The sequence below is a fragment of the Arachis stenosperma genome, chromosome 8, assembly GCF_014773155.1.
Source record: "Arachis stenosperma cultivar V10309 chromosome 8, arast.V10309.gnm1.PFL2, whole genome shotgun sequence".
NCBI lineage: Eukaryota > Viridiplantae > Streptophyta > Magnoliopsida > Fabales > Fabaceae > Arachis > Arachis stenosperma.
In genome coordinates, this window is record NC_080384.1 from 32262557 (window position 1) to 32285144 (window position 22588).

General features: G+C 33.1%; 2 protein-coding genes across 2 annotated transcripts; both read right to left on the reverse strand.

Moving 5' to 3' along the window:
* Positions 1-1245: 1245 nt before the first annotated feature.
* LOC130944588 (uncharacterized) lies at positions 1246-18385 on the reverse strand. The gene is made up of 4 exons (XM_057872972.1): positions 18329-18385; positions 16887-16989; positions 16657-16761; positions 1246-3562 (listed from the first exon to the last, which is right to left on the reverse strand). The coding sequence occupies exon 4, from the start codon at positions 3555-3557 to the stop codon at positions 2625-2627; it is 933 nt and encodes a 310-aa protein (XP_057728955.1). The 5' UTR covers positions 3558-3562; positions 16657-16761; positions 16887-16989; positions 18329-18385; the 3' UTR covers positions 1246-2624.
* Positions 18386-20245: 1860 nt separating this feature from the next.
* On the reverse strand, positions 20246-22322 carry LOC130945811 (2-alkenal reductase (NADP(+)-dependent)-like). Its single transcript, XM_057874507.1, has 5 exons — positions 22089-22322; positions 21385-21741; positions 21125-21207; positions 20801-20927; positions 20246-20503 (listed from the first exon to the last, which is right to left on the reverse strand). Exons 1-5 carry the CDS (start codon positions 22320-22322, stop codon positions 20246-20248), a joined length of 1059 nt encoding a protein of 352 aa, XP_057730490.1.
* Positions 22323-22588: the final 266 nt, after the last annotated feature.

The window sequence follows — 22588 nt, forward strand, 5'->3', positions numbered from 1 at the left end:
AGTCAGGATGTCAATAGGATTATTTGGATTAAAAGTGAAATTACTGGATTTGATAAAAGAGGGAACAATGTTACTTTGATTTGCAGCACTGGGGAATATGTTGGAGTTTTGGAGATGCTTTGTCCTCTGACTTCAACTCTTCCTTGAAATCCTCTTCTCACACGCAGGTTCCTTCCATGGCAAGCTCTTTGTAGGGTGTCACCGTTGTCAGTGGCTACTTCCCATCCTCGCAGTGAAAACTATGCTCACGCACTCTGTCACAGTACGGCTAATCACCGGTTGGTTCCCGCTCCTACTGGAATAGAATCACTCTTTTGCGTCTGTCACTAACGCCCAGCAGGTTAAAGTTTGAAGCACGTCACAGTCATTCAATCCCGGAATCCTACTCGGAATACCACAGACAAGGTTTAGACTTTCCGGATTCTCATGAATGCTGCCATCAATCCGGCTTATACCACGAAGATTCTGTTGGGGAATCTAAGAGATATTCATTCAATCTGATGTAGAACGGAGGTGGTTGTCAGGCACACGTTCATGGGTTGAGGAAGGTGATGAGTGTCACGGATCATCACCTTCTCCACAGTTAAGCGCGAATAAACATCTTAGATAAGAACAAGCGTGTTTGAATGGAAAACAAAGGAATTGTATTAAATCATCGAGACGCTGCAGAGCTCCTCACCCCCAACAATGGAATTTAGAGACTCATGCCGTCACAAAGTATGTAATTCAGATCTGAAAATGTCATGAGGTACAAGATAAGTCTGTAAAAGTTGTTTAAATAGTAAACTAGTAACCTAGGTTTACAGAAAACGAATAAACTAAGATAATTGGTGCAGAAATCCACTTCTGGGGCCCACTTGGTGTGTGCTGGGACTGAGACTAAAGCTTTCCACGTGTAAAGGCCTTTCTTGGCGTCAAACTCCAGGTTATGACGTGTTTTGGGCGTTCAACTCCGGATCATGACGTTTTTCTGGCGTTTAACTCCAGACAGCAGCATGAGCTTGGCGTTTAACGCCAAGTTACGTTGTCTATATTTGCGCAAAGTATGAACTATTATATATTGCTGGAAAGCCCTGGATGTCTACTTTCCAACGCCGTTGAGAGCGCGTCAATTGGACTCCTGTAGCTCCAGAAATTCCATTTCGAGTGCAGGGAGGTCAGGATCCAACAGCATCAGCAGTCCTTTTTCAGCCTAAGTCAGATTTTTGCTCAGCTCCCTCAATTTCAGCCAGAAAATACCTGAAATCACAGAAAAACACACAAACTCATAGTAAAGTCCAGAAATATGATTTTCACCTAAAAACTAATATTATTTTACTAAAAACTAACTGAAACATGCTAAAATCTACATGAAATTACCCCCAAAAAGCGTACAAAATATCCGCTCATCACTAGCCAGCATATCTTCAGCAAATTGCCAGAAATTCATGTGGAGGCAAGTAGTCACAAGATTCGGAATCCCAGAATCCGTCATATCGGATAATGGGACACAATTCACTGATAACAAATTCAAGGAATTTCTCGAAGGATTAGGAATAAAGCAAAAGTTCTCCTCATTTGAACACCCTCAAAGCAATGGACAGGTGGAAGCGGCCAACAAAGTCATCTTAAAGGGGCTAAAGAAATGACTTAAACACAAGAAGGGCTCATGGGCAGACGAGCTAGCCTCAGTCTTATGGTCCTACAGAACCTCCCCCCAGTCATCTACCAGTGAGACGCCATTCTAACTCACATACGGGATCGACGCAGTCATCCCAGTTGAGATAGGGGAACCGAGCCTAAGATTACTCCTTGGGGCAGGGAACGAGGCAGTCGAGAAAGACTTGATTAACGAAACAAGACAAATGGCACACTTAACAGAAATAGCAATCAAACAAAGAATAGCCCTAAGATACAACGGTAAAGTGCTGAAGAGATGCCTCGGGGAAGGCGACCTAGTCTTACGACGTAACGACATAGGACCACCAACCCCAGGAGAAGGCAAGTTGGCTGCAAATTAGGAAGGACCTTATAGGGTAAAAGAAGTCCTCGGCAAAGGCGCATACAAGCTAGAAAAATTGGATGGAAACGAGGTGTCGAGGACATGGAACATGGCAAACCTAAAAAGGTTCTACTCATAGGGGGAAGTGACCTGACGGCCTGGCAACACAGCCACGTTCGTTTTAGTTCCTTTAATTTTATTCCTTTATTTATATATCGCATTACCCATCTGTTTTAAAGTTTCACATATGCATATATATAATAAATTTTGTTCTTTGCAAGATTTACGACAAAATGACATAATGGCGCAAACGACGAACAGTCGATCTAACGGAAACTCAGGACTGATCACCCCGAGAACCAAAGGGACCTAAGCTTAAAACAAGCAGCAAGTAACAAAGAGCGGTAAATACCATAAAAGCGGTAAACAAAAAATGCCACGACGGCCCGAATAAACGAAAGCAATAAAATAAAGTAAAGCTGCGACAGCCCGAACAGGTGAACAACCACTAATGAAAATAACATTGAAATAAAAGGTTAAAGTGTTCATTACAGACGAAGGCGCCTAAACAGGCCCATAAACAAAAGGCAAAAATCACAAAGTAAAAGGCAGGAAGAACAAAAGACAAAGAGAGACGTCCACTTCAGGGCTTCAAGATATCAACAATCTTCCAGTCCTCAGCTGTCTTAAGAGCACCCACTTGAGAAAGATCGAGGTCGGGAGCCAGCACAGCGACCTGAAGCTTAATTCCTTCCTCAGTCAGCTTTACGGCTTCCTGGGCCCCCTTGGCAAGCTCTTTATTCTTCTTTTTCAAGACAGCCATCTCTTGACGAGTAGCCTTGACCGAGCCCTCCGCCAACTTCAGCTTTTCCTCTAATTCCTCAACCTTTTTCTTAGCTGCAGCAGCCTCACAAAGAGAGGCATTCAAATCCTTCATCAAGGCAAGATCCCGATCCACCAGCCTGTTGATCTCCTTGGCATCCTCCTCAGCCTTCTTGTCCTGCTCAAACAACTTCGTCTTCAGAGACTCCTCCCGATATCTCGAATCTGTCAGGTCTTTTTGGGAGTCCCGAAACTTCGCTTCCATAGCATGATAATTCCCCAAGACAGGCTCCACCTTCTTGGCAATAGTTGTTGCTCGAAGAAGGCTACGATAGATCCACCTCGCCTGCCCAGAAAGATCGGCATCACGAAAAAACTCGTCAGTGCCAAGAAGTAACGGGGATTCAATAAAGCCCCCAGCATCGAAGTTTTTCTCCATAACCGAAAGTGTCTTCCCGGAATCACGTTTCCTTTTCTTAGGGTTGCTGACGACCTTCAAGTCCTCACCAAACCCTAGATCCTCCTCATCAAAGGAAACTTCCGCCTCCACACTCGGGTTTCCCGAGATGTTCTCAGGAGGCACCTCAACCCTCTCTGGCTGACCTTGGACAGCCCCATCAACACGACCACTACTTTTCCCGACATCCCCCTGGTCCTGACTCACCAAAGGAGTCGCCGAGGAATTGTCACCACCCTCGTCATCCCCTTGGATGAGGCTCATCAGGTCAGCCAAGGTTTTCTTCCTACCAGCCATGGAAACTACAAGCAAAAAGACAAAGGTATAAGTAAAAGAAGAGCAAAGTGCTAAAAATGCAAAAAAGTAAAAAACTCACCAACATACGACCGACCGGCCTCCCGGTCCCCCATAACCATGTGAGGGTTAAGATTTCTCTCGCCAAAAATTGACAATAAGATATCAACAATGTTACGATCTTCCGGACTCAACCAATCATAAGAAATTTTTATCGGATAATCGGATCCCGCCCCGAAACTCCAATAAGTCATGATCCGCCTCTCCCCCTCGGCAGTAAGCCAGAAGGGTTGATGACCTTCAATGGGCCTAACCTTGAAAAAAGTTGACTTGAAGCCATGGTAGGAATCCTCAAAAAAGCCAAAAATCCTACGACCTTGTTGGGCCCTAAAAGACATATATCCCTTTTTTCCCTTCCCCTGGCGAGAAGGATTCGTGAGAAGAAAGAGGTAGAGGAAAACATTTACAGAAGTCAGAACCTCCAAATATTCACTAACCATCTCGAAGCATCGGATGGCAGCCTAGCTATTTGGGTGCAATTGTGATGGAGCAACATCACAACGATTCAACAAACCCATGACGAAAGGGGAGAAGGGAAAACGAACCCCCAAAGTCGTGAACATGGGTTCATAAACCCACAACCAGTCGGTAACTCGTGGAGCTGCCAAGTTCTTCTAACAGACACGCTCCCGAGCTATAGGAACATAAGCTTGGTAAAACGCCTCCTCGGGACCACCCCCACATAAGAGCCCTGCCTGGCACAAATCCTGAAGGCCCTCCTTCGTGACCTTGGAAGGGGTGTCCCTCACGTCGGAAGACACCCAAGCGTAATGATCAACGAAGTCGGCTAGCGGTCGCTGGGCCTGATTCGGAAGAATGAGGCGTTCGGCCATACCTACAGCGGGGGCACCACTCAGTTAGAACGGGAGGTCGGGAACCTATAAAGCAGGAAAAGCAAACTAAAAACTCCTCAAATCACTCCCTACGTTAACCCAACCTAAAGCAAAACCCCAGGAAAACCAGTGGCACCCCCTCTAAAAGGAAAAAAAGAAAGCAAGAACAGACAAAATCCATGCATGCATACGAAAAATACACAAAACAGAACATGCAAAAACCAAGAGGAAGAAGAAACCAAAAAGAGGAAAACCATAAAAGCAACAAACCAGAAATGTAGAATCCGTAAAATGGCGAGCAGTAACGAAGGATCCGAGAGAGAAAGGGCACCAGAAGCAAGAAGAAAATCAAGACAGCAGGGGAGGGAAGCAGAAAACAACAATGGCGCAAGAGAGCAGGAAGAATAAAGGAAGGAAAATGGAACTATGAGGGGGTTACAAAGCAAAAATAGGGAAAAAGCGTAACCGCCGAGGAAGAGCGCCAAAAGTCAGGGGCATATTCGCCATTTCACCCAAAATTTCAAATTAATGAAATGATGAACATTTAACGCCCAGTGCAGAAGCCAAGAAGGCGGCATCGAGAAACGGGATGACCACGCGTGAGAAACACGAAACGCCACCAACGAGCTCACGAGAAGGAGAACACGCCCCATCTCGGCGAGTAGGACAAACACGCCTAGCCCCGAGCACCAAAACTCGAAGCTGGCGCGTTGGGAGCACTGTTACGGACCGCCGAGTCCAGCCCACTAGCCGTCGGGTCAGGGCACCACCCCTGACCCAGGCCCAAGGCACCCCTCACAAAAAAGAGTCCGACGGATCGGGTCCTAGAACGTCCGACCTAAGGCATACCCGACTTACCATCCATACGTCCTAGGACACCGGTCGGGCCGGTACCTTCGGATCATGACCCGATGCCCCGACCCGGGGTCTGGAACGACCTGTCCTTCCCTGTCCTTCCCACGTGGATTACGACAGCTCATGGAAGCTTCTTGGGCAGTGGGCTAGGTCATTCTCAGAGCCTGCCCCGCACAGTATAAAAGGGGAGAGGTCAGTTCTCCCCCAAGGTACGAAACATTCTTACTTAATTCGGCTACCATATCGTACAGACACTGACTTGATCGTCGGAGTGTCTTTGTAGGTGACTACCCCCACGCTTCACACCGCCTCTGGCGTCACCAGCTCGCATCTTTATCTTCACTTCACATCAACTCAAGGTCTCACCCGCTCCTCTACTCATCACCACTCGACCCGTCGAGTATCCGAGATCATCAGATAACAAACAAGAACATTATCTCAATAATTAACTTGAGAAAGATATCAAAATTATAAATATATAAACACTCCGCGGAGCATACATCAATATAGAAAAATTATATAAGTAGCTCCCTCTTAAGTCTTTAACGTTATGAAATTATTCCAATATAAAAAATAAGAGTTTAAATTTTATTTCTTTTTCTTTTGTTATGACGTTATGAAATTAAAAGATTAAGATAGTTTGAAATTGTAATAACATTAAGTCATGCGCCATCCATGTATCCCAACCTTTTTTTTGTCGAATATTTTTTTTTCTTTGGTTGTAGAAATTAACCTACTTATGTATTTTTTTCGTTACACCAAAAATATATTTAATTAACGAAAAATGTTAAATGGCTATTTAAATTTATTATTTTTTATCATACTTTTTAGTTATTAATTTTTTTAATTTAATAATTTAACATAACATATTTTAGTATACACTTTTAAATATTAATAGCTAACTGTTCGTTAAAAATAATAAATTCTAATAATTCTAATATTTTTTTATAATTGGTCAATTTCTAAAATTATCTTTATTAATACTAAATAAATAACTAAAACAATAAAAAAATTAAGCTAAAATTACGTATAACTAACAAAATAATTTTTGTAGACATATTTATAAATACTTTTATATTTTAAAAAAAAATAATTTTGATGCATATTTATTCCATCAGTGTTATTATTTTATATGTACATTTTCTTATATAATATTATAAAAAAATTAAATTAAATTAATAAAATTATTTTTTTAAGTCCTGGATTGGTACTACTATAGGTAACACGAGTGTGAAATTACTATGAAGTGTTAGCCGTAAATCCCTGGATTGATTGCATACAGAATTCATTCTTTATTTTCCTAGAGCCCCTCAATCTTATTCTTGACCTCTTGGGTACTCTTTTCTAATGTTTTAATCTTAATCAAGTTTTATTATATTTGGTAATCGACAGAATTTGTTACTTAAATTATTTTTTTATTAATAATAGATTTATTATTGTAATTATTTTTTAGTGAGAGTATATAATATATAAGAATTTTTTCTTATATATTATGTACTCTTTATGTACTTTTACTAAAAAATAATTACAATGGTAAGTCTATTATTGATAAAGAAATAATTTAGGTGACACCCTTTCGCAAGTTTAAATTATGTAAATCTAACAATTTTAGTTTAAAAACATTAGCAAAAAAGGATTCGGTGGCAGAGCTTCAATCTTAACTTGGAAATATTAGTATAAAAAGGATTCAGTAACAGAATTTTGATAAAAAAATCAACAAATTAATCTTTTTTAATATAAAAGATAGCTTATATACTATATACTCTATATATATTCTTACTAAAAAATAATTACAATGATAAATCTATTATTGATAAAGAAATAATCTAAGAAACAGAATTAGTAATAGAACACCAAGCTAAGTAATTAACTAAAAACTCAATTAACATATATATATATATATATATTAATGAGATTGAGATAAACATGAAATTGAGAATTCTAATGAGAATTTATTGTATATCTAGTTGAAGCTTATTTTTTTTAAGTTTTTATTTGAATCAAAATTTTGTAAATGATGATGATTTCAGACTATACCTATATATATAGCAGCTAACAGAGTTAGACACAGAGTTAAATTAATTAAAGGCTAAATAAATATCATTTACCAAAAATTATTATATTTATTGTCTCCCTTTATCTTTACTTTTGCTCGTAACAAACATATAGAGACAATTAGAAGGAAAATTCTAATTAGTTTTTTTTATTATTATTTATATATATTGCATTGCATGTTTCTGGCTCCAATTTTATTTTGTTCTATAGATGTTCTAAGAACATTCACACAATATATCAAAACAGTAAGTGCTAATTTATTAAAACTGAAAATTCAGTTATTTTTATTTAAAATTAATACTTAAAAATTAATAAATAATAATTTAGTTAAATATGTTAAATTATTATTTAAAATTTATCAATTATTTATTTTATAAAAAATAATTATCGGTGAATTTTCACTTTTATTAAAAGCAAAATAAATTTTTTTGAACGTCAGACATCAAATTTATTTTCTCATTTCAGAATTTAATTTTAAATTACTATTTTTATTTATTTTTTAATTGGGCTTATCTCATCCAACCTTATACCACTTTGATTCGGACCATCACACTTTTACATCATAAGAAGCTTCCTTTTTAAGATTAGGTTACATTATAAATGCACTCAATTTTACATTTTTAATAATTAATTTAGATTAATTGAGTATTATTCAACTTATTCATTCACTTAAATAAATATTAGAAATTTAAATTCTATCTTATAAATTTAATAATTTAAAATAGAATTTAAATTTACCAAAAATTTTATTTATAATATTATTTGATACTTGTTTAAATATTATCAAGTTGATAAAAAAAATTTATTTTTTAGCATAATAAAGATAAGCCCAATAAAGACAAAAAAATTCATTCTGACAAATACCGGATCTCTTTAAGAGGTCAGATACGACGAAAGAGATTGACTTGTACTTATTTGAATAAGGAATTGTTCGCAAATTTCTCTTATTATTTTTATCTTTTCTAAAAGATAGATTTCAACGAACTCCCAACAAAATATTTTAAAAAAAAAGATAACTCTAAAAAAGATATTTCTTTTTAAAAACTCACTCAATCAAATCCTATATATTTTCCGTTTTCATGTTCCTAAAGATCAGACAATGACATCAAGAATTTTTGGAAGAAAAGAATGAGAAAGCGCCCAAGAGAATGGTTACTAGAATATCCTCCACAAATGCTTCAACAAGCACAATACTTTTCTTCGTCAGCTTCATCATCGTCATTTACTTCGATCTCAGGTGAAATTAAACTAAATTAATCATGTTTCATGAGTTTGATTATTATGATTGATAATTCATGATTGTGTGTTATATTGTATATAGAGAAAAATGATAATGGAGGTTGTAACAATAACATGGAGGCATTGAATAATTCCATACACCAACAAGTGGATGATGATTACTTAGCATACTTAAAAATACTCCACTATATTCGCCAGTGCATAAGTGGTACAAAGTTAGGGAAGCAGAAGAACACACTGCAATTTGAAACTGTGCAGGTTAGGGCAATCAAATTTATTGAATTTTTTTTTAATTTTTGGTGCCCTTAACAAATGTCATGACTTAGCTTGTATATATATATATATATATATATATATATATAGTAGTTGAACATTTTACATCTAGGTTAAATAAAAAGGTTTTAAATAAATTTCTCAACACAATATATATTATAAAACAAAATTTAGGATTAGTTATATATCTTGTGCCATAATAAAAACATATTTTAAAAATATAATAATATTTTTTTATTTTTTATGCACTGAGTAATACATTAAAAATTAAAATATTTTATATTTTTAATAATTTTTAATAAAATATTTTTTATAATATTTTAAAAATATATTTTTAAATCACAAGTTAAAAATACCCAAAGATTTAATTAATAAGACATGCATCTCGGCAAAAATATTAAAAATATTTGAATCAACACCTTTTTGAATACATAGAAATAATAAATAAACAATATTATTAGAGGTCATAGTTTGAGAACGAAAAAGGAGTACTAACCTTTTTTTACTTTATATTCTTTAATTATTGTTGAAATAAATAAATAATTTTAATATAATAAATATTTAATTATAAATATTATATGTATATAAAACTGGAAATATGTTCGACAGCAGGTTGGGAATTAGATTAACATACATGTATATAATTAATTTGATCTGTTATAAAATAGTTTTAGATCTAAAATAATTTTAAATTTAATTTATTTAATAGATTAGTATAGACTCACAAAATAGTCTAATTTTGTCAGCCTTATTTTTAAGGATTTTATTTTAAATAAATAATTTTATTATTTTAATTATCAAAATAAATAATTTATAACGTATTTATTAATTTACATTATATTTATTTATTTTGTTTATAGTGTAAACGAGATATATATATTTATAAATAATTAAATATAATTTTTAAAAATAATAAAAAATATTAATAATTTAAATTAGACTAAATTTTTAAAAATAGAACGTTTTAAATAATAAAAAAATAGATGATTTTAAATAATAAAAAAATAAAGCAGTCTATTTTAAATAATAGAAAAGATGGACAATCCAATTAATAACGAGAGTACATAATGATTTTGTTTATTATGTTTGTTATATGGGAGTACATCAAAATTTGGTTTGTACTTTTTAGTATGAGAGTACATGAAAATTTAAGATATAATTTAAATAATCAAGCAAAAGAAAAAATTTAGGAGCCAACAACTTCATTCAATTCTGACCAGCATGTAACCAGTAAAGAATAGTGAGTCATTGGACACACTAATTTCATATCATTAAAATCATCATTGATAGCTATTTAATAACTACAAATTCCAAGTCCCTAGCACTCCTCCATTCAAAAAAGAACTCAATAATAGAGATGGATTGATAGATAAGAAGAGTCAAGTTCTTGCACAGCATATTTATATACCCGAATCACATTGTAACAAACTTTGTAAAACCAACCTAAGTAAAAAAAAAATTTCATATTTTATGCTAATAAAGTCGTTACATCTATTAATTGGATCGTCAAATAAATTACTATTTAAATTGTATTTCAAATTTTATGTACTACTATACGACAAACGAAATTTGAAATATATATAATTTAAATTTAAAAATTAATACTTAAGAGAGTACATAAAAAATTTAAAAATTTTGTCAGTTAAAAATTTGAAATATTATTTGAATTGATTTAGTGTAAAAATGGTAAAAAAGTGGTCAGCGGATGAAAGTGAGTGAATGGAGGAAACAATAATATTAATAATGGATAGTTTATCTTTTCTGTTATTTAAATCGTCCCTCTTCTCTATTATTTAAAATATTCCATTTTTAAGAGTTGACTTAAATTTAAATTATTAATATTTTTTATTATTTTAAAAATTATATTTAATTATTTATAAATATATATATATCTCGTTTATATTGTAAATGAGATATATAAAAATTGAAAAAACATACATATCTTGTTTACTGTGTAAACGTGATACGTGTAAAATTAAATCGTTTACGGTATAAACGAAATAAATAAATAAATATGGTGTAAATTAGTAAATTCACTATAAATTATTTATTTAAAAAAAATCCCTTACTTGAATCTATTAAAATATAAATAAACATAAAAATAATTTTTTTAATTAAAATAATAATTAAAAATTTTTAAATATATTATACTTTATTATAAATATATTTTTTATATTTTAAATATTTTAAAAATTTAGATATTATTATAAGAATTGAATTTATTACATTGTATATAATTATTTTTTAAAAGAAAATTAATTTTTTTAAATATTTTTTATTTTAGTAAAAAATTATAGAATTAATCTCTACATACAAGTGATTCTGCTATACAAGTCTTACAAGTCATCTAATTGATATTACGCTCAAACGTGTTTTTACATATTTTTCGAATTTCTTGCCTTCTCTTTCTCATTCTTCATTTATGTGCTTTTCTGTGTATTTTCTTTTTTGGTTCTTCTCGATTTCCATTTTTTTTACATCAAACTCTGAAATCGTTTTTGAACTGTTTCATCTTCATCGTCGTGTTTCTCTTCGTTCTTCTCTTGATTTTGCAACATTATGTATTTTTTTCTTATTTGTTTGATTTTTTTCTCTCAAAAAGAATTATGAGAATATGAAATAAGAAAATAAAGAGGAAGCAGCAGAAGATGAAGAGGAGAAAGAAAAAGAGTTCTGAATTATGCATAAAGTGTACTTCAACGAATTTTGGGTGTATTTCTATAATCCTTTGGGTGTATTTCTATAATCGTTTGGGTGAATTTCTGTAACCGTTTGGGTGTATTTCTGTACTCTTTTGGGTGTATTTCTGAAGTTCCATTATCTTCAAAACGATTTCAAAGCTTGATTTCAGAAACCATGAAAATCGAAAAAAAACGAAGCAAGAATACCAGTGATAAACGCAGGTAAAAAACTCGTTTTCATGGAAGAAGAAGAAGAAGATTCGTTCATAATGCATGGTGAGTAGCGCGCTTTGGAAGTGGTTGAATAACGTGCGTATATTTACTCTTGAATGTGGGAGTAATGCGCGTGTGTTTTGTTGGGCTTGTGCCAACTTGTAAGACTTATAAGACTTGTAAGTCAAAAAGACTTGTATGTTAGTAGGCCTCAAAATTATATATATTAGACTTTTTATCTGGTCAGGCCATATTCAATAATAGATTTAGTACTTAAATAAAATTTATAAGGTATAGTTTGTTTTGAGGTACTAAAACGAAGATTGAGAGATTGAAACTCGATCAATATCATATTTGTTGGCTTAAAGACTAGTATATTAAAATTTTAATCTCTATTCTCAAAATTTCAGTACCTCCAAAAAGTGAAGACATATGAGACTGAAATTTTTAGAGACGAAAATTAAAATTTTAATAACATTTTATATCTAAAATATCCCTATTTTAATTAATTAATTTCTACTTTATTCTTTATACAAATTAAATTAGAATTTTATTTTTATTTTATTTTTTATTTTCCATTTTACACTAAATATAATACTAAAATTTATTTTAATTTTTATCTTTCAGTCTATATCTTTCTTCTAAAGACTATTTAATAAACTGTAGGCCCACGCTCAAATCAGTTAAATTAGAAAAAGTTTGAATTGGCTTAATCTATTTTCATCTCTACATGTATAAAATTATAAATGTTAAATTAAATAAATAATTTTATATTATTATTTTTTAGCATTATTTTAATATTAAATTGTAAGGATTGTAACAATAAAAAAATTGCAAAAGTAGTCAAATTCTTGCCAATTTGTTTTTTCCTCGTTAATTAGGTTTTGACTGTGTGAAACGTTGATTTTGTACTAAATACCACTGGAAATAATATTTTTCAGCGATATTTTTTCCTGTGAAAGTATGCTGTTGATGCCAATTAGAAATTTATCCCAACAAAAAAATATTATCGCATGTTGTGATAAAAAATTTCGTTGCAAAAATATTTTTAGTCAACATCAATCAATTTTTAAAAATTTATTTATTTAGTTTAAATTATTATTCTAAACTTAAAATTATAAAATTTTGATTTTAAATTCTTAATTATAAATCATAAAATAAAGTTGACTAGTATTAATTAGTTAAAACTTAAAAGTTAATTTTCTATATTTTTGTATATTAAATTCTTAATTTTTTTAAGAAAAGAAATTGTACAAAATTCAATATTTTTTCTAATTTGTTCTTTCTCCTTATCAATTAGGTTTTGACTTTTGTGAATCATTGAATATTTACGAATTATGAGATATTAAATTATTGTTGAAGTTTTTAATAATAAGTGTATTGTATCAATATTATTCAATATTGAAGAATATATAAGATTTAATCTATATAATTTTATTCAATATATTATAACGTTCCTTGCTTGAGTTATAAAGTACAAGCTAAGTATTAATATTATTCATGTAAAAAAAATATTAAAAATTATAATTAATAAATAGCAAATATTAATTTGGTGAGAGAAAAGGATCGATACAAAGTAATAAAAGAAGGAGAAGAAGAAGGAGAAGAAGAAGGAAGAGGAGGAGGAGAAGGAGGAACGCGAAGCACGTTATGGAAATCGTATATGGGCCAGTGTGCTTTTTGTTAAGTTTCTCTCAACTTATATGATTTGTAAATCAAATAACTTGTATGTGTAGCACTCCTCTTACACTACTGCTTTAGAGGTGGGCACCAAGGATTTATTTAGAAACTTTTAAAAGATTTGTAGATGAGAATAGGTTAATGGATGTCGATCTCAAAGGTAATAAGTTTATATGGTTCAAAAATTCAAAAAATAATTTTATTACTAGAAAAAAAATTAGATAGGGTATTAGTAACTAGAAATTGATACAAATATTCCAGAACGCTATTTTAAAAGCTTCTCCAATTGTAAGTTCGGATCACTACGTTTTACTTTTTGAGGCTTTTTGGATGAAACATGAAGAATGCAAAAAGGTGATCAAGCGGAGTTGACTTTTGGATGACGGAAATGGAAATTATTGGAATCAGTTTAAAAGGAAGAGAAATAGATGCAAGAGGAAGCTGATAGAGTGGAGTAAAAAAAAAGTTTAAGAGAGCAGATAAAGAAATTGAAAGAAAAAATAATAGAGTTACAACAAATTCATAAATTTGATATGTCAGAAAGAGATCAAAGAAGAGAGTATGAACTGAAAAGACAAATCTCTGAACTATGAAAGCAGGAAGAGAAGTATTGGGGACAAAGATCAAGGTTGAAATGGCTAAAATGGAGAGACAAAAGACAGCCTTTTTTCATGCAACTACAGTTTAAAGAAGGAATAGAATAGAAAAATTAAGAAATGAGTCAGGATAGTGGATTCAAGGAGAGGAAAATGTGATGAAGTTAGTGGAAAGACATTTCACCAAGTTTTTTACCTCTACTGGAGTCAGAAATTTGGAGAACTGTATAAGAAAAATACCTAGGAGAGTCACCAAGGAGATGAATGAATAGCTTATGGCAAGGATCAATGAGAAGGAAATTAAGGAAGCGGCCTTTAGTATGGGCGGCTTAAAGGTTCCGGGTCCAAATGGTTTAAATAGGTTTTTTTTCAAAAACATTGGGATATCTTGAGTAAGAAAGTGTGTGGAATTATTAAACAGTCTTTTGAAGAAGGCATCATACCAGAAGATTTAGGTGAGACAACCGTTGTTTTGATTCCCAAAATTAGTTAACCAGAAAGCTTAAATCATCTTAGACCCATAAGCTGTTGCAATTTTTGTGTACAAGATTATAACAAGAATTTTGGTGGAGAGGTTAAGGAGGGTGCTAAATACTATCATATCTCTTGTTCAAAGTGCTTTTGTAAAAGAAAGACTTATATAGGATAATGTAGTAATAATACAGTAAAAAAGAAGGTTTGGAAGCAATGACATAACCATTAAATTAGACATGAATAAAACGTATGACAGACTGAAATGAATTTTTTTGGAAAGGGTTCTAGAAGAGTTCGGTTTTAGTAATAAGTGGGTGAAGTTGATAATGAGTTGTGTGAAAAGTGCTAGTTATAGGTTTAAAATAAATGGAAAGTTGTCCAGCAAGATCAGTCCCCAAAGAGGACTTAGACAAGAAAATTCTCTATCACCCTATCTTTTTATTTTGGCTGCTGAGAGCTTTACTATTCTCATGGAAAAGGAGGCAAGAAATAATCTAATTTTAGGAATTAGATTAGCTCCCACAGCCCAATTATTACTCATTTATCATTTGCTGATGATTATATTGTTTTTGCAGGGGCGCAAAAAGAGGAGGTTTATCAGCTCATTCAGATAATTAACAAATATACAAAGGCATCAGGTCAAAGAATCAACACTGAAAAATCTAGGTTGATTTTTAGAAGTCGGGTATTTATCCAGAGCAGGATGAACATATAAGAGATCACTGGCATGGCGACGTGGAAAGATCCCAGAAGATATCTAGGGCTGCCAGCGAGTTGGAGAAGATCAAAGAAAAAAAGCATTGGAGTGGATAGAAGAAAAGATGCTCGACAAAATGCAAGTTTAGAAGAAGAAAATATTAAATCAAGCTGGAAAGAAGGTATTGATAAAGACAGTCATACAGACGATTCCGGTCTATGCTATGAATGTTATCAAATTTCCAAAATCTTTCTGCAAATGAATCGAAGCAGCGATTGCCAGAATTTGGTGGTCGAATAATGGGAAGAAAAGAAGCATTCATTGGAAGAGTTGAGCAAAAATGACAAGGAGTAAAAAGAGTGGAGGCTTGGGTTTTAAAGACCTGGAGTGTCAAAACTTAGCACACTTGGCTAAACAAGCTTGGAGGCTACTAAAAGAGAAAGATGCTATATGGGTGCGGATTTTGAAGGCCATTTATTATCCTAATTGTAGCCTATGGGAGGTAACAGAAGGAAGAAACACATCATGGATATGAAAAAGTATGTTGGAAGGAAGAGACTTCCTCAAAAGGAAGGGCAACTGGAGTGTAGGGAATGAAGCGGAGATAGAAATTTGGGAGGATAACTGGGTGGCAGGAAAAGGAAAACCAGAAAGGTGTAGAGATTGTAGATTTAGAAAGGTGAGCGATTTGATAAGATATGGGGAGGCTTGGGATGCGAATAAAATTCATGATATATTTTCTGGTGACATAACTGAATTCATACTCAAAACACTAATCAGTTTGATCAACAAAAGCGATCATTTCATTTGGCCATATAGAAGTGATGGACATTACTCAATGAGAACGGGTTATCACTTCGCGAAAGAGGAGAAGGATGCCAGTGAGGAGAGAAATCTCAGCAAAGCCTCAACAAGTCAGAATTTGAGAGAAATTTGGGAAACACTGTGGAAGCTATCGGTGCCACAAAAGGTAAAAATGTTTTTATGGAAAGCAACGCAAGGAATTCTACAAGTGAATGCAAATTTATACCAAAGGAGGATAGCAAAAACACCCTCATGCAGCATATGCCAACAAGCGGATGAAACTATCGAACATGCTTTATTATTGTGTCCGTGGACTAGAGCGGTGTGGTTTGGATCTAGCCTACAAATTTTGCCTACAGTCTATAATGTGAGTTCTTTTGAGAGATGGATGATGGATACAATAGAAAAGATCAATAGGGAGACCGGGACAAATCAGTCAATAATTTTGTGCAAATTGGGATGTGTGCGCTGGTGCATATGGAAAGAAAGGAATAAACACATATTTCAGCAATCAAATCTCAAACCACAAAAAGTAATAGTCAATTCAGAATGCCTAGCAACAGAATTCTATAATGCAACAAATAGCGGTTCTAATGATAACAGATTAGGAGTAGGCAGAAGTGGTGAAAGGAAGAGAGTTACTTGGAGGTCTCTGCCCAAGGAGTGGTTGAAGGTGAGCTTTCCAAAAGGAAACAGGCACGGCAGCTACAGTAGTGGTTGTCAGAGATTGGCAAGAAAAAATTGTCACTGGTCAACAACAATATTCAAGACAGTGTCAGCATTAGTAGCAGAAGCTTAAGCATACAGAGAGACTCTCATTCTTATTAAAAATCTTCAACTAATGAAATGCATAATTGAATCAGATTGCTTACCTCTAGTACAAGAAATTAAGGCAAAAGTACCAATGGCAGAAGCAGATGCAATTATCAGAGACAATCTCCAATTGCTGGATGAGGCTCCGGATGTGGGAGCTACCTGGACTCCAAGAGACGGCAACAATTTAACTCACTAGCTAGCAGTGGAAAATGGACTACAGAGACAGTGGACAGTTAATCTGCTGGTTCAAATTATAAAAATAATCAGAACAGAAGCAGGGTTCGCATCAATTCAACAAAGTCATAATATACAGAATCATATCAAATTGGGTTCGTTTCCAACCAGCCAACAATGACATCAAAGAGAAGAGAATTTACTGGTAAGAGAAAAACTGAAAACAGGGGATAGAGATAAAACTAGGGTTGAGACATAGGGTCATCCATCAGCAGCGCCTAGGAGTATAATTGGGAACGGTGAGGAGCCAAAATAGGAAGGGAGGAGGGGATATGGAGGTGGTCACTGAGAGCTTTAGTGCATGCCAGGAAGCACCACGGGAGGAGAGGATTGGGGGCCGTCACAACACTCGAGCAGGATCTTCTTCAATGCATCGGCAAATGCAGTCCAAGAAAAATACAACCTCATGAAAATGGGCGACAGGGCGGATTCAATTCGAGGAATCACAGGGGGCATCCATGGAGAATGAAAAGCAAGCGTCTCAAATCAGAGGAGGGCAGCAGCTGCGATTGGCGACATCAGAAGACTTATACAGGTTGTTTTATTGAACTCGGGTTTAGGCCATCGACGAGAGTGGAGGAACTGGGTCTCAGCTCCATGCAACAATCTTCTTGAATCCTGAGGAGAAGCTTCAGAAGCTTTGGTTTTTTCAGAGACAGTGAGCGTGGAGGAGAAGAATTGGGATCTAGGTAGCTTGGCGGGTTATTTTGGGGGTAAAGATGCGGGTCAGGTTCAGTTCTGGTTGTGTGCGCCGGGTAGTCCAAGTCCAAAAAAAAAATATTACTGCTTTAGCATAATTTTTGCTGTAGAAACAACACTCAAAACAGACATTGTCCTTTACCAAAAATATTTGTCCATCAAAGATTCTTCCAACACAAATATACATAGATAGATGTTTTCAGACCATCTACATATAAGATTTGGCCTAATTTAAATAGTCAATTTTTTAAAATTAAACACATTGTTTTGTTAATGATATTCTTAAACTAGTATTTTTATCCGTAATAACATTACAGGAATATAATTTTTTTCAAACTACGGTCTACGTTGTTCTGATAGTATAGATTATGCATGACGCAAAAGATTTATAAAATCAAACTACTTTTACAAAAAAAAGTCATAGGTTGAAAAAAGTCTCTAGCTAAGAAGACCAAAATATCTGTAGATAAAAAATCAATTCAGCAAAGTCATAATATATAGAATCATATCAATTTGGGTTCAATTTCAACCAGCCAACAAAGACATCAAAGAGAAAAGGATTTACCGGTAAGAGAAAAGTGGAAATAGGGGATAGAGATGTAACCAGAGTTGAGACACAGGATCATCCATCAGCAGCGCATGAGAGTATAATTGGGAACGGTAAGGAGCCAAAAAAGGAAGGGAGGAAGGGCTATGGAGGTGGTCACCAAGAGCTTCAGCGCATACCGGGAAGCACTGCGGGAGGAGAGGATCGGGGCCATCACAAGAGTTGGATCTTTTTCAATGCATTGGCAAATGCAATCCAAGAATAATACAACCTCATGCAAATGGGCGACAGGTCGAATTCAATTCAAGGTATCACAAGGGGCATCCATAGAGAACGAAAAACAGGCGTCTCAAATCAAGGGAGGGCGGCAACTGCGATTGGCGACATCAAAAAACTTATACAGGCTGTTTCATTGAACTCGGGTTTAGGCCATCTGCGAGAGTAGAGGAACTGGGTCTCAGCTACATGTAACAATCTTCTTGAATTATGAGAAGTTTCGGAAGCTTTGGTTTTTTCAGAGACAGTGAGTGTGGAGGAGAAGAATTGGGATCTAGGTGGGTTGGCGGATTATTTTTGGGTAAAGATGCGAGTCGGGTTCGGTTCTAGTTGTGTGGGCCTGATAGGCCAAATCCAAAAGAAAAAAACATTACTGCTTTAGCATAATTTTGGCTGTAAAAATAACACTCAAAGTAAACATTGTTCTTTATCAAAAATATATATCCATTAAAGATTTTTTTAATACAAATATACATATATAGATATTTTCGGACTATTTACATATAAGGTTTGGCCTAATTTAAATAGTCAATTTTTTAAAATTAAATACATTATTTTACTAATGATATTCTTAAATGTAACATGAAAATAAATTTACAAGATAAAACAATCATCTGCCCTAAATTTTGTTTAAAATGATTAGAAATATCCAACATGCACAGATGCACTAATAATGAGATTGAAGAAAAGGAAAAGAGGAGTAAATGGTAAACACCCACACTATTTTAGTGTGAAGATAATAAATAAAAATTATTAGATAATTTAATTAAATTAGTATTTAATAATTTTTAATTTTTATTTTTATATAAAAATATATTTATGTGAGTTAGTAGGGTTTTAAAATGTTAAAAGTAAAAAAAAAGAAATAAAAAATTTTTTTATTCAAATCTAAAAATAAAAACATTATAAATATATAAACTAAAAAATAAAAATGAAAACCAAATAAATCCCAAATTATTATGAGTTTTGTTAGATAGACAATGACTTTTGTAAACAATATGAACAATAGACTCTAAAATTGACTCAATAAAATAAACAAATACTTCACCCCCAAATTATCTCCTAAACTCTAACATTAGAATAACAATTCGCACACCTAATGAATTGAACATCCAGTCATTGTTAACTGTGTATGAGTAAATCGAATCAAAAGAAATAACCATCAAATTAAAAATAATCAACATAATCATCTACATACCTATTAAATTGAACATATAATATATCTATTATTCACATTATTTAATATTTTCATTGTCTCTCTATACTTTTTCATTACTTATAATGTATAGAATTTCGAATATTATGAAAAGAATAATCTTTTCTAGCCAAAGGCTTATTAAATTAAATTACTAATAATAATGTAGAGAAATATGAATAATTTTATACCAAATGATAAGTAAATTATATGTGCCTAACATAAAAACTCCAGATTTTTTTTCTTGTCGCATCCATTGATAATTCTTCAAAATAGCTTATAGATAATTAAACTACTTGTTCCACAATATTGAATAAATTCGATTGGTGACCTTATTTTATTATCAAACATATTATTCTTCATACAGTTTAAAATAAACAACGGACTATGAAAGAGTGGAGCTAGGGTTCAATATCTAATGCCCACATAATATCACGAACTCCATGTCATACACATATTTTTTGTCACTGTGCATTAAATTGGATAATGACTTTTCCAACATTAGAGCTTGTAAATAAGGAATTTAAGCTATCTAAAACGCTCTCAATACCAATGTTTATTTTATGCTTGGCCTTAACCTTGCCCTCTTTTATATATTTCTTCATCTCCTTAGCAAAATCATCAAAGCGATTAAAATGCGACCCAATCATAAAACCTTCCATTCTCACTTCCTTGCCTACCATATTCAGAAGATTCCTAACGCCATCTCTTTCAGTCCAAACCTGTAGAATACTAGTTAGTGACCAACAGAAAAAATATTAAAATTAAGGGGCCAAATTATAAAATGGAGAACTTAATTGAAAGCCAAAATAATAAACTGAGGAGCCAAATTTTAAAATAAAAAACTTTAATTTTGTAGAAATTATAAATTTTTAGTCAATATGAAAATAATTAATTTTATTATTGTGATAATAAATAATTGATTGTTTGTGTAAAAATTCTTTTAATATATTAATAATTTATAAAAATTAAATTTTATAAGTATGAGATAAATTTTTTAATTAGTGATGTTAATTGACCTTATTATATTGAGATATCATTCCACAAAGTGGTATCCTTGCATGCTTGTTGACATGGTTAAGAACAGCTTCAAGCATCTTCCCACCAACATTATCCACATAAACATCAATACCATCAGGAAAATACCTGAAAAAATTTAAGTGAACTGTATAAGATTTGCCTAATGTGTGTGTATATGTATTCTCACTCTTCTTGGTGCATATAAAGTAATCAAATAAAGAGCTTAGTTAATAGTTGCAAATTAAGATGAATGAATGGCGAAAAAAGAAAATAATTGAAAGGGAATAAAATTAAATCCGAGTATTATTATTATTACTACGTACTTGCTTAAAGCAGCATCAAAATCTGCTTCCTTATTGTAGTTGAATCCATCATCATACCCAAATTCCTCTTTCATTAGCTTCACCTGGAAATCATTCATTATTTATTAATTGAAATTTAATGAAATTATAAAGTTGTCCATGTTAGAATATTTTGGTAAAATAAAAATGTGAAGAATGACATGTGGAGGCTAAGAATCCCCATAAATTAACTAAATTAATAAATTATTTTGTAGATTACTGTAGCAATATAGAGTGGGTACTTTTTCATCGGATCCAGTGGTTCCAATGACCCTGCAACCCCTGAGCTTAGCCAATTGACCTGCAATCATTCCAACGCCACCTGAAGCCGCTGATATGAACACATTTGATCCTACCTTTGCCTTCCCAATTACCTCTATACTCACCCATGCTGCAAATCCAGGTACCCCTAGGCAGCTTAGATAATCCGGTAACGAAATTCCATCACTCGCAGCATCAATTTTTGTAAAGATGTTAGTGGAGGAAATCACAAAATACTCAGCAAAAGGAAGATCTCCAAACACTAAAACAATGTCCCCCTCCTTATATTTACTGTCCTTTGACACTTTTACCCTCCCAATTCCAACTCCTCTAATCACCTGCACTATATAATGCAACGGTTAGAAATATAACTATTTATGTTATTTTTTTATCAGTTTAAACTTTTAGAATAAGTGATTCATGACATAATATTAAAATTTTATATTTAAAAAATTTAGAATTCGATGCTTAATAAATTCCAAAAGTAAAACGAAAAACACAAGACAAATAACAAAAAAACAAAATCTATACAAAGGAGAGTATTAAATATATAATCATTTATGTCACCTCCTCTCATAGCAACCATTGTAACAATTAATATAATAATGTTGAATCCTCACATATCGATAGCAACTATATATAATAATAATAATAATAATAATAATAATAATAATAATAATAATACCTCGTTGAGCTGAAACTGAGGAAAGTAAAGGCCATCGAGGTTGTGAGGGCCATTGAATGTGGTGCGTAAATAAGGGTCTATGGAGAGTAGCAGCGTTTCAATGGCAACATGGCCATGAGGTATTGAATGAGGTTCCAGTGAGAGACTCACTGTTCGGAGTTTCAGATGATTGGAATTTGGAACACCGTGAGGAGCATAACATGCCAAGTACCATTCTCTATTTTCTACAGCCATGCTTTGTGGCGCTTTGTGTGGGGGGGTTATTGCAGATATGGCCAATGCTTGGTTTTAAATATGAGTTAAGACTTGAAGAGTATTATTAGAGAAAAAGAGAAATGATATTCATTATGGTAGGGAAATATTCTCCGACCATAATTAATTGATATTTTCAAATTTCATGACCAGTATTAATAGCAAATCAAGAAGAATTCAGTGCTTTTTAATATTTTATCACATTGAGAATATTCACTTTTTGACTATATTTACTTATGTACTATTTA